The sequence below is a fragment of the Leptodactylus fuscus genome, chromosome 1 (genome assembly GCF_031893055.1).
Source record: "Leptodactylus fuscus isolate aLepFus1 chromosome 1, aLepFus1.hap2, whole genome shotgun sequence".
In the NCBI taxonomy this organism is placed as follows: Eukaryota; Metazoa; Chordata; class Amphibia; order Anura; family Leptodactylidae; genus Leptodactylus; species Leptodactylus fuscus.
Window position 1 is genome coordinate 205,231,531 of NC_134265.1, and position 16,524 is coordinate 205,248,054.

The following is a 16,524-nucleotide window of genomic DNA, read 5'->3' on the forward strand; positions in this document are numbered from 1 at the left end:
ATACATACATACATACATACATACATACATACATACATACATACATACATAGGCTGAAGGTCAAATAGGAGACATTGGACCCTGTTTTAAGATGAGCCAGAACTTTTCCAACTGTCTGTAGGTAAATCAGATTCACCCTGATGCATCTGCAGGCTGATTTGCTTGTATATAAGTAGAGGACTCTCTGTGCATTGCTTTATTGGGTTGTCTGTAGAGAGATCTTTCTCCTCATTAAAGGCACTTTTGGCATTCATTTTGGACCTGACAAACCCATCACTTCATGTATTCTACAAAGAAAATAAATTTTACTTTTGTTTTAATGCCAGACTTTACTAGATGTTTATAATTTTTTATCTAAATATTTTAAAGGTTTTTTTTGTAGTTAGCATATCTGTAATGCTTCAATCAATGTGGTTTACAGGGGGCCTACCTGATGATTTCTTGGACTCTTTGGAGAAGGCAGAGGATGGAAAGTTAAAAGTAACCTTAAAATATCCCCATTATTTCCCTCTAATGAAAAAATGTTTTGTGTCTGAGACGAGACAAAAGCTGGAATTTTCTTTCAACACTCGCTGTAAAGAGGTAAAACTTCTTGATCAATGTAATGGACAACGTAGTCTCCAAAATGATTTTGTAAATATTGATATAATTGATTTCAATAGGAGAACAATAACATCCTTCGAGAACTTGTGAAGCTTCGAGAAGAGAAAAGCAGTATACTTGGGTTTGAAACTCATGCTGATTTTATCTTGGAGATGAACATGGCAAAGAACAGCAAGATGGTGGCTGTATTTCTAGGTAAGAAAACATGTTCCCTATGGTTGTAGTAATCTATTGAGGTGAAATACCCTGCTCTAAAATTAAAGCATAACTAAACTTTGACAATGTACAGCTACATAGAAATAACCTAATCCCCACTCTTTTTAACCAGTGTTCTCTGGAAATGGATGGCACTGCAGCCTAGTGTCACATGAAAGAGAATCTCCTTTCATATGACACAAAAAGAAAGTTTGTATGTTTTATAATGTCTGAGATATAAGAAGCATACAACATTGAAGCGACAACCCCCCCCCCCCCCCCTTATTTTCTCTACATATTACACAGCCCATACTCCCGTACACAGTAACAGTCAGTGAGAGGCAGAAAATGGTTCTCAATGTAGAAGCAAGGAGAAGCGTGAAAAATGAAGGAATTCATAGATGATCCAAAAGTATATTACAAAGTTTATTAATGACACACAAATACTGTTTAATCAAAAAAATCAAAAGTTGTTTGAAAGTTTAGTTATGCTTTTAAGATTTGAAACTTCCACTAGTGGCAGTGGCACAATCCTGTAATAAACCGAAAGGAAAACATTGTCCACACAATACTAGTGTCTATAATAGGCTATGTTCTGTAGTGCGGTGTTGAGGGGCACTTCCAGCACATGTGCCAAATAACATTGGGCAGTTTTATTACGTGGAGGCATGCATCGCATAAATGTGCAATCGTAACAGTATCTTCTCTGAAAAAACACAATGGGGTCTCTCCCTCTTGTGGAATCAGAGCAAGTTTACATATAATTTTCCAGAGGAGATTTCATTTGAATGGGAGGACAGTTTTGGACCCCTTTCGCTTCAGACCTCTTCAGTTTGACTGCCCACCTTCAAAACTCCATAATGGGTTTTTTTCCGTTGAGGGCCTTTTCCTCTCAGTAGGGTATCCCTATAGGTTGATACTGTCAGCATAGTCTGTCACAAAGAAACATATCAAATCAGCCACAGTATATTGTAGCGGATGTTATTTTGAGTACCATCATACCTCTAGATAGTCTAGTAGATACAACATGAAAAAGCAGTTTTTAGAAACTTGCAAGCATCTGTTTTTTTAAAGAGCTGCTTTGCCTCACTTACAAATTTTAAACTGCTTTCTCATATTGCATCTACTGCTGTATCTAAATGTATGATCAGGCTAAAATAATGTTCCTTACAATGCACTATGACTGTTGCAAAATCTAGTTTGCTGATGAGAACTTTTTAGGCTGACTATTATACCTATAATTAATATGCTACGCTTTATATTTCTGCTGCTGTTTTTTTTTTTTTTATTTGGGGGGGGTTTCCCCCTTTCCTTTTCTGTAGTGTGTGGAACGGAATTAACCCCTTCCCAACATCTGCCGTAATAGTACAGCAATAGAGCCAGTTTTTTTGCAACGCATTAGCGTTGTAATGCATTGCATTAGAGATCAGACACTGTTTTACCGCCGACAAAAATTTGACTAAAAGATGATCAAAGCACTAGGAATTCCCCAAAATGGTATAACTAAAACGTACACCTGGTCCCGCAAAAGACGCCCTATGCATTCCCAGACATGGAAGTATAAACAAGTGACAGGTGTCAGATTATGGCAATTTTTAGGGAAAAAAAAATTCACACTTTTGGATTAAGGGATTAAAATGTAAGTAAAACCATATAAATTTGGTTTCCTCAGAATCGTACCGAAACCTAGAATACAGGTGACGTGTCATTTTGGCTGTACAGTGCCGTAAAAACGAAGCCTGTAGGAAAGCTGCACTAATGCACTTTTTATTCAAATCCACCCCATTCTGAATCACCCCCCCCCCAATAATGGTAGCATCAAGAAGAACAATTTGGCCTGCAAACATTAAGACCCCATATGTTTGAGGGAAAAAAAAAATAAATATATTTATGGGCTTTGGAAGCGGGTGGGGGTAGGGGATTCGAGTGAACTAAAAATGCCTGCAGCGGGAAGGGGTTAAAAATTAAAAGCTGAACAGCTATAAATTCAGTAGTTGGTATATTGTAATAAAAATAGGAATAACATACAGAAAAAAAAAACTGTCCATAGATAACACGTTTCAAGGCTTAGGACCTCTTTATCAAATCTGTCTTTCTCCTGACAGTAACATGAGCTAGGAGTATTTCTGAAATGCAGACCTTTCCCCTCTCTCCTACCTTACACTACTATTCTGTAGGACAAGGCTATCATTCTTCCTCTCCCCTTCTACCTTCCAATGAAGATGATCAGAAGTTTGTAGGGATCAGGTAGAGTGTACTCTTCCTTTTAGTTTGCCCTATTAGGGTTTGAGGCCCATATGGAGGATGCCTCTTATACTGGACTGCAGCCCTCATACTTTTTCAAATGTTAGTTACATCTTTTGTTTGGTGCTGATGCCTTTTTGGCAGAAAGGTTCCCTCCCCTCCTGGACTCCTAACTTCGTTTCCGATGGGTGCTGTCATTGGTGGTGAGAGAATCAGAATTACCCATATAAATTTTTTTGTTTGAAGCACCCCATAACTTTTCTTCCCTTTTCATTCTGTTATCTTTAGTCTCTTTTTCATCAGATTCCTTCAGTCGATAGGCGCCTTCTTACCCTCTGTCGTTATGTGTATTGAGTGCGTTTTTTTTTTTTGTTTGTTTTTCATACAGTAATTTGTCTTGCTCCTCTGAGATTTTATCCTTTCTAGTCAATGAGGTATGGAAGAGGTGTAGATCTTGTATATCTTAAGGTTTCTTGTACTAGAATTGGTGGTCTTCTTGCTGGAGTGCTGTCATGGGCCCCAGATCTACAATAAGTTCACTCTACCTTTATTACAGTCAATTGCAGGTTTTTGTTATAAGATGAGACCAACTGACCAGAATGGTGGTAGAGTGGCAAATGTGGTTGGAGATCTGTCTGCATCTTTTTCAATTTACTATAATGTAAAACTGATGTTTCCTGTGTGTTTTCTTTTGTAATTGAAGAAAAATTCCTGCATGTATGTACAACGGCTTATGGACAGTGTCACAATGCATCAACACTTAAAATGTATCACCTGCCCTGTGATTCTAACAATATTATGTTATGACCTACATATAACTCCGCCTTTACGGGAATTCTACCATTAAAATCGACTACCATTGTTTTGTTGTTCTCCCGAACACTTAGGAATAGCCTTAAAGGCTATTCGTCTCCTACCTTTAGATGTCTTCTCCACGCTGCCGTTCTGTAAAAATCCTGGGGTTTTTTTCCGGTATGCAAATGAGTTCTCTTGCAGCACTAGGGGTGGTCCCCAGCGCTCAAACAGTAAGAGAAACCTCTTCAAGAGTGGGTCGTCTTTGCAGATTTTGGCTTCAAACTTCTAGGCCTTGGGCAGCCGACTGCACATAGCCACAGGCCACAAGAAAATGGCCGCTTACAATACTATGTAAGCGTCCATTTTCTTGTCGCTGGTGGGCATGTGCAGTCTGCTTTGCCCGAGGCCTACAAGTTTGAAGTCATCCTCTGGAAGAAGATGCAAAGATGACCCGTTCCTGAAGGAGTTGGCGCTGGAGATTTCTCTTGCAGCATTGCTGTTTGAGCGCTGGGGACCACCCATAGTGCTGCAGGAGAACTCATTTGCATACCGACGGAAACCGGGATTGATATGGAACGGCGGTGTGGAGAAGACATCTAAAGGTAGGAGATGAATAGCCTTTCGGTTATTCCTACATGTTGGAGACAAAAAATTCTTTTTTTTTTTTCTTTTTTTTTATGGTAGAATCCCTTTAAAACCAGAAATTTGCTTTCTACTTTTATTGGAGCCCAAATAATTCTAAACTGTTAAATATTGAAGTTTTGCATTGTACTTTGCATTAACACTTGGAGTATCTTTCTTCTTCTTAGATGAATTATCCCAAAAACTGAAGCCCTTAGGAGAGAAGGAAAGGGCTGTCATGTTAGAACTTAAAAAGAAAGAGTGTGAAAAGAGAGGATTTCAGTTTGATGGGCAGATCAATGCTTGGGACATGCGATACTACATGAACCAGGTGGAGGAGACCACATTTAGCGTGGATCAGCACCTTCTCAAGGAATATTTTCCAATGGAAGTTGTGACGGCTGGCCTGCTAGATATTTACCAAAAGCTGCTGGGCCTAACTTTTGAGTTAGAAAAAGGTGCTCCTATATGGCATGAGGATGTGTCTTTATACTCTGTACGAGATGCAAAGACAGGACAGCTTATTGGGAAGTTCTACCTTGACTTGTATCCTCGGTAAGACTCAATTATTGCTCTGAACCACACGTATTCCTATCTCTTGTTTAGGTTACACAAGGCACTTTTCTTTCATAGGGAAGGGAAATACTCCCATGCAGCTTGCTTCGGATTACAACCTGGGTGCCTTCTACCAGATGGAAGTAGACAGATATCTGTTGCTGCAATGGTAGCCAACTTCACTAAGCCTACTCAGGATGCACCATCACTTTTGCAGCATGATGAAGTGGAGACTTACTTCCATGAATTTGGCCATGTGATGCACCAGATCTGTGCTGAGGTAAGTGCCATTAGGATAGTCTTGTTTAACATGTACAGTCCTATGAAAAAGTTTGGGCACCCCTATTAATCTTAATCATTTTTAGTTCTAAATATTTTGGTGTTTGCAACAGCCATTTCAGTTTGATATATCTAATAACTGATGGACACAGTAATATTTCAGGATTGAAATGAGATTTATTGTACTAACAGAAAATGCGCAATATGCATTAAACCAAAATTTGACCGGTGCAAAAATATGGGCACCTCAACAGAAAAGTGACATTAATATTTAGTAGATCCTCCTTTTGCAAAGATAACAGCCTCTAGTCGCTTCCTGTAGCTTTTAATCAGTTCCTGGATCCTGGATGAAGGTATTTTGGACCATTTCTTTCTACAAAACAATTCAAGTTCAGTTAAGTTTGATGGTCGCCGAACATGGACAGCCCGCTCTCAAATGATCTGAAAACAAAGATTGTTCAACATAGTTGTTCAGGGGAAGGATACAAAACGTTGTCTCAGAGATTTAACCTGTCAGTTTCCACTGTGAGGAACATAGTAAGGAAATGGAAGACCACAGGGACAGTTCTTGTTAAGCCCAGAAGTGGCAGGCCAAGAAAAATATCAGAAAGGCAGAGAAGAAGAATGGTGAGAACAGTCAAGGACAATCCACAGACCACCTCCAAAGAGCTGCAGCATCATCTTGCTGCAGATGGTGTCACTGTGCATCGGTCAACTATACAGCGCACTTTGCACAAATAGAAGCTGTATGGGAGAGTGATGAGAAAGAAGCCGTTTCTGCACGTACGCCACAAATAGAGTTGCCTGAGGTATGAAAAAGCACATTTGGACAAGGCAGCTTCATTTTGGAAACAAAAATTGAGTTGTTTGGTTATAAAAAAAAAAAAAGGCGTTATGCATGGTGTCCAAAAAGAAACAGCATTCCAAGAAAAACACATGCTACCCACTGTAAAATTTGGTGGAGGTTCCATCATGCTTTGGGGCTGTGTGGCCAATGCCGGCATCGGGAATCTTGTTAAAGTTGAGAGTCGCATGGATTCCACTCAGTATCAGCAGATTCTTGAGAATAATGTTCAAGAATCAGTGACGAAGTTGAAGTTACGCCGGGGATGGATATTTCAGCAAGACAATGATCCAAAACACCGCTCCAAATCCTCAGGCATTCATGCAGAGGAACAATTACAATGTTCTGGAATGGCCATCCCAGTCCCCAGACCTGAATATCATTGAACATCTGTGGGATGATTTGAAGCGGGCTGTCCATGCTCGGCGACCATCTAACTTAACTGAACTTGAATTGTTTGTCCAAAATACCTTTATCCAGGAACTGATTAAAAGCTACAGGAAGCGACTAGAGGCTGTTATCTTTGCAAAAGGAGGATCTACTAAATATTAATGTCACTTTTCTGTTGAGGTGCCCATACTTTTGCACTGGTCAAATTTTGGTTTAATGCATATTGCACATTTTCTGTTAGTACAATAAACCTCAATTCAATCCTGAAATATTACTGTGTCCATGAGTTATTAGATATATCAAACTGAAATGGCTGTTATAAACACCAAAATATTTAGAACTAAAAATGATTAAGATTAATAGGGGTGCCCAAACTTTTTCATAGGACTGTAAATGTTTATCAAACTGCAACTTTAAAGCCATTCATGTGCTACAGGCAGATTTTGCAATGTTCAGTGGAACACACGTGGAAAGAGATTTTGTTGAAGCTCCTTCCCAGATGTTGGAGAATTGGGTGTGGCAGAAGGAATCTCTACAGCAGATGTCAAAACATTACAAGACTGGAAGCCCCATACCTGATGACACATTGGAGAAGCTCATAAAATCACGTCTGGCAAACACAGGTATCACTGTCGTCTATGCCAAAATATCCTACTTGTTTGGTCAATAATATGGTTAAAAAGTGAAAATTTTAGTTGACTTTTTACGCTGGGTTCACACCAGCACCTGAACTCAGTTTACAGGTTTCAGTCCTCTCCATGCAGAAGACGGAAACCTGTCATGCAGAGTCTGGCTGTGAGTGTTTAATGTGCTCTGTGGCAATTTATTTATTTTTTTTTATTTATTTTTTTTTTACTGGCCAGAGCACTGCATGTCCGACTTGTGTCTGGTTTTAAAAAAAAAAAAAAAAAAAAAAAAAAAAACCCGGTTTCGCCGTGGAGCGCATAAAACACTCACCGGCACACACAGCCGGACACTTTTCTAGCCCATTCAAATGAATGGGCTTGAAACATGCTGGCAGGTTTCCATCTTCTGCCCCTGTCTTGTGCAGGAAACGGAAACCTGCAGAACGGAGTCCGGGCGCAGATGTGAACGAGCCCTAACTAGGGCTAACTTGCAGCCAAACCTTGTACATTTGCTGTATATTTGAGCCCAGCAGTAAAGTGAGCAATTAAAGAGGACCTTTCACCATCTGGGGCACATGCGGTTTAATACACCGCTAGAAAGCTGACACATTCTGTGCCCCCAGTGAAGAGCTAACTGTAACGGTACCATAACGCTTTTCTGTCAGATGGGCGTTTATGACAGTCCTTCAAGAACACCCTTCCTCACAGCTGTGTCTATTGCGCTGTATTGAGGCGGCGTTCTTTGCCTTCCAGCAATGACCGCTCTCACAATACACTCTACTGTGAGAGAGGGCGTTCCTGACACTCAGGAACACCCTTCTGACAGTGAAGAGCTACAGTACCAGCACCAATAGCTCTTCACTGGAGGCACAGAATGTGAAAGCCAACAGTGTGCGGAATTCGGCACTCTGCTTTCTAGCAGTATATAAAACCAAATGTGCCACAGATGGTGACAGGTCCTCTTCAATCAAATTCAGCCAACTTATTCTGCGGCAGCAGAAAATTGCTTGCTATGGAAGAAAAGGCCTCTGCTAGAAAAAACTTGAAGGAAGCAGAGGAGCTGTATTCCTGCCTGGCGTCCCCATATCATAGTAATAGTCAATGCCTCACACTTATACCCCACAACAGTGTCAGCCCCAGTTAGTATTTTATAAAAAAAAATATATATATATATATATTTTTTTTTTTTTTTTTGGGGGGGGGGGAGGTTGAATTAGAGGTACTTTTGTAGTTTGTGTGACAATGGCTGTCAGCCATTAAACGGGGAGGAAAAATAGGAGTCAGTGTTTTTGGCTGACTCCACAGTTCTGGCTGTATGTGCACAGGTCTCCCCATCCATGTGCATAGGAGTTGCTTGACATCAAAACTGATATATTAACTTCATGCAATGTTGGCTGGCCCTACAGTAACTATTATTGGGTGAAAGTTTTGTATACAATTCATGCAGAATTAACTGAAAAATTCCATTCAAAGCTCCTACTATACAAGTGGCAACTAATTTGATGAGAGATTCTGTCACTTGATAAAATTTGGGCAGCATCAGTTCTGTGCTAATGTAAAGTTTTCCCAGAAGAGGCACTGAAGAAGAACCAGACAGGACAACAGGTAAGTATGGTGGGGGGAAAAGGTAGTATAGATGACGTTACTTTTATGAAAGCAGAACATCCATGGAAAATCTGAATGTGCCTGGGGTGATCAAATGACTGCCCCAGTGGTGTGTCTTTATGAACTAAGTAGACTAGTGGAGGGAGGTTGCCTAGCTTGGAGTAGAAATAGCACTTTATCCCGGATAATTGCTTTAAGATAAGTAATCAGTAGCACATTTGTAGGAATCTGGCTTCCATCACTGGGTCCTGCAATTAGCTGCTATTGTTGATCAGTCTTTAAATATCAACTTCCAGAAACCCCATAGATCAAAGACTCAAAATCCCTTAGACTGTGTGATCTGAAGCACCCTTTCTTAGAACTTGACTGTGCAAACTTGTAAATTAATTAACCAGAGGGTATTACCATTCCTCATGTCATATCCCTAAACAGTCTGAAAAGGTCCAATCAGTGCTTTGTGTCCTAATTTGTAGGAACACCATCACGTGTTTCCATGGAAAATGAAAGGATGCTTTAGTACATAGGGAAAAAAGCTCCTAAATTGTTCATGTGGAATGAAAGGCTTCACTGTACAACGTGAAGTCTTCCGCTCTTCACCTGAGTTAGAAAATGATGAGACTTGGATGATCTGGTTTATAGCCTATATTTCTGCTTCAAAACCATTGATGGTGAATGTATTACTACTATTAATGTATTGTATTCTAGTACTCCAGTGATGTCAATGCGTGCCTCCCTCCCTTGCCCATGTGGCCACTCTATTCAATCACTGGTCAACTTTCATAAGACATTAACTGATGTACTGATGTTAATGTGTGTTTTTGTGGTTTTTTTTTTTTTTTCTTTTTTTTTCTCTGAGCATGCACAGAAAAGACACAACTATCTATCAGTTACCATTTGTATATGTCAATGTAAAGACACTTGCTGTGTTTTTTTTTTTTTGTTTTTTTTTTTTTTTTAACAGGTACAAGTCCTGTATGTAGGATTTTTTTTTTGTCTACTGGAAAAAATGGACTTCTGACGGATTGTGTGTAAACGGACACTATATAAAATCCCATTGAAATTGGGGAAAATGGAAATTTTAACAGATTTGGCTGTTCAGCTAGTGTCCATTGCTAAAATCTTGTAATGGACACTGCTGACTGTCTCCAATGGTAGTGTGAATGCCCCCTAATCTTGCACAGTGAAAAGGGTCAGATATATATTGGATTTAGACTTCTACCAGCCAACTATATGATACAATGAAGAAACTGTTGCTCATAGCTTGGACCATGAAATATGGGGGTAATGGAGATTTTGTGATTTGGAAAATCAGAATATCTATTCTTTAAAATGGCTAATTTATTAATTTCACAGCCCTAGGATCTCACAATGGCGATGAATAAGGAAATGAGTAACTTCCAACTCTCCTAGCATTTAGACCAAAGACCCACATTACAAAAAGGCAGCGTTTTGGCTGCAGCAAAAAATTCCACATTTTACAGTATTTGAAAAGTAGATGGGATTATGGCTAATAATCTCCACATTGCAGCATTTCCACAGCAGATTTTGTATCTCCAATTTCAATAACTCACGTTTTTGTAAATCCCATCATGTCAATTATACAGAAACCAGGAGTTTTGATAGGTATAGTAGGGGCATGAAGTCTACTAGGGAACACTCTGCGGTCCCCATGTTGAGTAAAATCTGCAAAAAGGTGAATTCACACGCTTAGGTTTTTTAAGCCATAAACACGTCTGGATCATAAAATGAGCAACAGTTTAGAGATCAGGTACCTTGTGGGGGTTTGGTTCAACACCCCTCCATCCCCCCCATCCTCTGCAGAACTGCATCTGAAAACCTGAACATGTAAACTATCCCTCAAAGCTTCATCCATTTGATAATATAAGTGCACATTAGGGTAATGGTCACCTGACTACACTGATTGCAATCCCTATAGGCCTGATTTCTGAGCAAAGAAGTGGCGGTTGACAAAAGTCCTCTAAGTATATCATGGTATTATCCATGAAAATAAGTTATTGTATCTTGGTAAAGCAAATGTTGGGAACGAATCTTGCTTTAGCACTGATAGTTCTATTCAGCCCTTCTAAGTAGACTTCAGTTGTTAGAATTCAGTTTACACATGGTTTTGACATGGTAATTTTAATTCTAAACACCAATAATTACATCTCTCCTTGAGACTGTAAAGTGAAGTTTTAGTTTGCTTACAATGTAAACAATACAGAAGATTTATCACTGTCACTTGAGAGATTTGTGTTCATGGCAATTGGCTTTTTTGTTTTTGTTTTTGTTTTCCTCCTCTCATGGCTGAGTTTTTCAGCACAGTTTTTGTGTTGTAAAAGTCCACCTCTGCTTATATTAGAGTCATTACGGCAATATCATAGTTACAGACCCTGCATCTGGACCCATCATACAAACACTGGGGCGGGTGCCGGGCTGCAGCATCACCACGCTCCTGGCAGTAGCGTGGTGATGCTGTTCATTTCAAACTGCAGGTAACCTCAGGCTCGCACCCTGCGTGTATCTGTGTTCCAGGCCTGTTAGCAAAAGTACTGTAAGTACTTCTGCAGTTTGAAATGAACAGCATTCTGGCAGGAGCGTGGCGATGCTGCAGCCTGGCACCTGCCCCGGTGTCTGTATGCTGGGTCCGGATGCCAGCTCTAGCTATAATGGTGCTGTTCTGCTTCAGAGCGGTCACCATGGCAACCGGCACCTCTGCTGTTACAGCGGTAATTTCAGAGCTCATGAGCTCCGGCATCGCCGCTATAAGTTACAGCAGAGATGCCCTCCGCGGGTAGTACTTGAAGCCTTCAAAGGAAACTGCTGCAGGAGCGGCAGGCGCCGCCATGCCCCTGGAGAGAGGAAGGAGCAGGTGCGATCGCTCTCTTGAGGGCGGCCCTGAAACGCTGAGGGAGATCCCCTGCCGCCGGCAGGAGCGCCGAGGCTGGACCTGAAGGAAGACCTCGGCCGCCGGACCTGAAGGGAAGCTGTGGCCAGCAGAAACACTGAGGGGAATCCCTGGCAGCCTGCTGGTGCTCCTGCTGACGGCCGGCCACAGTTCCCCTTCAGGTCCGGCAGGCTGAGGTTCTCAATCAGATATGCCCCTCAGCGCTCCTGCTTGGGATTCCCCTCAGCGCTTCTGTAAAGGATCCTTGGCCTGCAGTGCTTTTCTTTTGCAGGCTGCTCTGTGCAGCCTGCAAAAGAAATGACGATTTTTGTAATGTATTGCAATGCATTGCATTAGTGGTCATACCCCCTGGGGTTCAAGACCCACAGGGGGTCTAATAAATTTAAAAAAAAAAAAATAAAAAATAGTGTAAAAAATTCAAATCTCCTCCCTTTCCCCAGAACACATATAATAACTAATACTGTTATTAGTGTGAAACACATACACGTTAAGTATCCATGTGTTTGAAAACGCTCGCTCTACAAATGTATAAAAGTAATTTTCCTGTATGGTAAACGCTGTAGCTGGAAAATAAAGTTGTCTAACTGCCCCTTCCCTGAGACTGGGTCCCCCCTCCCCCTTGGAATTCAGCCTGATTACAACCAGGATGAGTATAGGGTATCTGCAGCGCTCCTAGTCTGTCGGGAAGGGGTTAATAGGAGCACTGCAGATACTTAGAATTCAGCCTGGCTGAATATAGGGGGGGGGGGGGGGGGGGGGCGGTGCCCAGTCCTCAAGCTCAGGGAAGGGGCAGACAGACAACCAAAACACCCCATCACCCAGCCTCTATGGCACCCACAAACTACAGGCATTTTAATTTTTGAAATGTTTCAGTAGCTGCTCCATTTCCCCCTTAGGCTTATACTCGAGTCAATAAGTTTCCCAGTTTTTTTTTTTTTTTAGGTAAAATTAGGGGCCCTCTGCTTATATTTGGGTTGGCTTATACTCGAGTATATACGGTACATGTTTATCTTGAATAGTAGTTAATGCTTTCTGACTTTCCTATGCACTAAAAAAACACTTAGTTATGGTGTCTTCCACACATTGCAGGTCTTCTGAATCTTCGGCAGATCGTTTTAGCCAAAATAGACCAAGTGCTCCATACAAAAAGAAATGTAGACCCTCTTGATGAATATAGCAACCTGTGTAAAGAGATTCTTGGAGTCCCTGCAACCCCAGGTGAGCAGAAAAATGTGGTATAAATAAACAGGATGGATAGATAAATTATGATCAGTTCACTCAACTCCTTTTTATAATTTAATGGGGTGTTCAATTCATACATTTTTATTTAATGCTGCTGCTGAGAAGTTGTGAAACATAGCAAACCAATACTATTTCCTGGGCCTGTCTCTGACACAGAAAACCCAGGCTGATGTTACCAGAGTTATTCATTCTGTTTTGTCCAATTACAGGCATTGACAGTGACTTCTTCACAAACCTGTGACTGCTGTGACATGCAGTTTGTGAAAAAGTGACTTCTGCGTCCTCTGTGCCATTTAACAAAACAGCTGAAATATCTGTATACAGACAAAAAACTGGAAATAGATGTCAACGGAGAGGTGAGTAATGGATTGCTTTATCGAAGGGACCCTCTGCAGCAGAATGAACAGTATTAAAGGGAGTCTGTCAGCAGAGGGAGATCTAAGCAAATCACAGGACTATGCAGCACAGTTCACAATGATGTATCTCTCACTCAAGATTGCTACTCCATTCTTGTGGGTGGGGGGGGGTTCTTTTTATTCCTATGTAAATGAGCAGAAAAAGGCTTTAGGTGCATTGCTTTACTATTTTCTGCTCAGTTCCACGCACTAACTGTACTGAGCGTGTCTGTCACACTGCACTCGGAAGTGAAGGAAGCTGACTTCAGATGTCATCATCAGACATGCACAGTATAGTTAGTGGGTGGAGCTAAGCTGCCGATAGTAAAACAAGGCCCACAAAGCCCTTTTCTGTTCATTTGCAATCCTGAGTAAGATGTACATCATTGTAAACTGTGCTGACTAGCCTACAAGGTACTGTGATTAGTTTATTTAAAAGGGAGTCTCAATTTTGTGTGGCTAGAGTTGTTCCAACTCCTAATATTTTATTCATGGTATTTCTAATTGTTTACTTGGTGGTTTGATGTTTTATTTTTACTTCCCAATGACTCATTTCAGGGACAAATATGCCTGCTACATTTGGTCATCTTGCTGGAGGATATGATGCCCAGTATTATGGATATTTGTGGAGTGAGGTCTATTCCATGGACATGTTTTACACACGGTTCAAACAAGAAGGAATTATGAATGAAAAGGTAAGACAGGATCAAATCCAAAATGACACGTTTTGTTCAGTGGAAGCATATCACTGTGTTTGTGTCCCTCTACAGTTCTGAACGAGCAGGACTCTGGGCTCAAGAAGTTCATTATAGTTCCCAATGAGTAGAACATTTTAATGGACCTACTAACCTGTAAAGAATCTTGGCTTTAACCCCTTCCTGCTGGAATAGTACCCCCTGCCCCCCTAGCTTCTAAAATAGCTGTAATGGACTGCACTATGACAGTCTAAAAGACAAATGTTGGTGGTTCCACTTTGCCAATTGTTGCCATTAGTCACTGAGACAATACTAATGGTGGTGATTGTCAAAGTGAGGTTGCAACTGGAAAAGAAATGCCCTTAAAGCCCTTTTCAGCCAATTGTAAAGAAAGGCCCACTAATTTTCATGAAAATTGAGCTGAAAGACAGCATAAGAAAGGCTTCTATAAGGCATCAGTTATCTGATGATATGAGGTGCCTTATCCTAGCTTACAGTCTTAGTGATACCAATACTTGTAGGTGCAGGAAAACCCACCTGATCCATGTACAGTATGTACACCCCAACAGCACCAGCAATCTGCTTTCCTTCTGGCATAGATTTCCTCACACAGCCCAGTGGAGGGAGTTCCTTATTAATAAGGTGGTGTGCTCCTTGTCCTAAATGATGTACACCCTCTACTTGCTCAGGTTATGAAGATTAATTATAAAAATGACCATTATATAAGGCTTTACAGAATTCCCCTCTTATATTGATGTTAGATTCCATTTGGTTCTCTGTATATTTGACTGTTTTATGACCAGCAAGTCATATTAATACTACTTTGCATGTTCTTCATGGAAACTGATTCATCAGTTTGTTTGCAATTCCCTTCAGGTTGGCGCAGACTACAGAAACTGCATTCTGAAGCCTGGAGGATCTCTAGATGCTAGTGAAATGCTACGGAATTTTCTTGGTCGTGACCCAAAGCAAGATGCATTCCTGCAGAGCAAAGGACTGACCAGTCTGACATGCCCTGTGCCATCAGCCTGTTAAAAATGTGGCACCATCAAAACTAATCAGATTACCTTGAGATTCTTCCACATGGATGAACTCTTGAAGGGGTGTAGTTTCTTACTCGAAAAATACTACACTTAAAAGTAGAAAACTACATGGGGATTAGAAATGGGGATTTGCAAGGTTACTGGCCTCTTAAAAATCAGAAGTTGTACTTTTACTACTACATCTGTTCAGTCTACTGGGAAAGAAAATTGTATGCTTACGGTTAAAAGGCTGCTTTCTATAGATATTAAAAACTGGATCGAAGAATGTGAGACTTTGTTTGGGTTTTTTTGTTTGTTTTTTCCTGTTTACGCTTTTGTCATGGAGCTTCTATTAGTCGCTATCCATTGCAATCCTGACATACAAGGACAACGTATTGGAGACCTGCACCTAAAAACTTTGGCGTTTGCAGACCACAACCTGTTGCTCATTACCCAACCCCTGACAATGCTTCCCTCCCTTCTGACTCCATCACTGAGCTCTCTCTCGCCCTTCCGTTGCTCCATAGACACCAATGGAAAGAAGCGCCAGCTCCTCTTCATTACATTGCCTGACAAGTCCTAGACGCATGTCGTTCTTAGGGCACCGTCTAATCACTTTTCACAAGTGATGGACCGCTGATTCCTATTTCAGGCAACCCATACTTCCCTGCAGCCCTCCGATCCACCTTCCTTACTCGCTCTATCAGTCAGACTCCCCTTACATTCTTGCAAGTCCTTTCCTCTACCTCTCTCCTCCCTTATTCTTCCCTGGTCACTCCAGAAACCTGGATTCTAACTGGCAGTACATGCAGCTACACCACTTCTATACCTCATTAAAGAGGTTGTCCAGGATAAACTGATAATTATCCCCAAAACTAAACTCTTCCCTCAACTTCTAATTTACTTCAATTAAAAAATAAATAAATCTGTAATTACCCATATGTCTGGAGTGGTCATGTGACTGCTTCAGGTACACTTTCTGATAATCCGGTGACGTTCTGTTTCACCACTTCCGAAATGAAACATCACTAGAGATGAGTGAACGGCGTTCGATCAAATTGGTATTCGATCGAAGATCAGGCTGTTCGAGATATTCGATTGCAATGGAATACCACGCGGAAAACGCACTAAATTAGTTTCCCCTCTCATCATCCCTGGCGTTTTTTTTTTCACCAATAACTGTGCAGGGGAAGTGGGACAGGAACTACGACAATGTAGGCTTTGAAAAAAAAAAAAATCGGAAAAAGTAATTGACTGTCTAAATCAGGTGACCTCCACGTTATACGAATGGTGGATTTCAGATTCGGTTCATATGAGACTGTGAGCTATGTGACAGATAGATGTACTGGCAGGGTTAGCTAGGAATTGGCTTTATTTAGGTAGGAATGTTACTCAAACAGCTCTTTGGGGCTCTATCTCATGGCAGACCAGTATATGCTAGTCGGGATCCCTGTCAGCCTGCGTTATGCTGGAGCTGACTTTTTTTCTCATAGGCATGCGTTGATTGG

The 16,524-nt window shown here is 41.0% G+C and overlaps 2 protein-coding genes across 2 annotated transcripts in view; both read left to right on the top strand.

Annotated features, from left to right (window-relative positions):
• Positions 1-15,295, top strand: part of THOP1 (thimet oligopeptidase 1) — a 32,235-nt gene extending 16,940 nt beyond the window's left edge. Inside the window, exons 6-13 of the mRNA XM_075283176.1 lie at positions 422-582; positions 663-798; positions 4,647-5,013; positions 5,092-5,293; positions 6,963-7,149; positions 12,752-12,880; positions 13,858-13,994; positions 14,871-15,295. Coding sequence (XP_075139277.1) covers positions 422-582; positions 663-798; positions 4,647-5,013; positions 5,092-5,293; positions 6,963-7,149; positions 12,752-12,880; positions 13,858-13,994; positions 14,871-15,029 — 1,478 coding nt within the window. The 3' untranslated portion in view covers positions 15,030-15,295. The remainder of the gene's footprint in view (positions 1-421; positions 583-662; positions 799-4,646; positions 5,014-5,091; positions 5,294-6,962; positions 7,150-12,751; positions 12,881-13,857; positions 13,995-14,870) is intronic.
• Positions 13,683-16,524, top strand: part of C1H19orf25 (chromosome 1 C19orf25 homolog) — a 245,185-nt gene continuing 242,343 nt past the window's right edge. The window contains exon 1 of the mRNA XM_075283694.1: positions 13,683-13,687. The gene's annotated coding sequence lies outside the window, so the exon portion shown is untranslated. The remainder of the gene's footprint in view (positions 13,688-16,524) is intronic.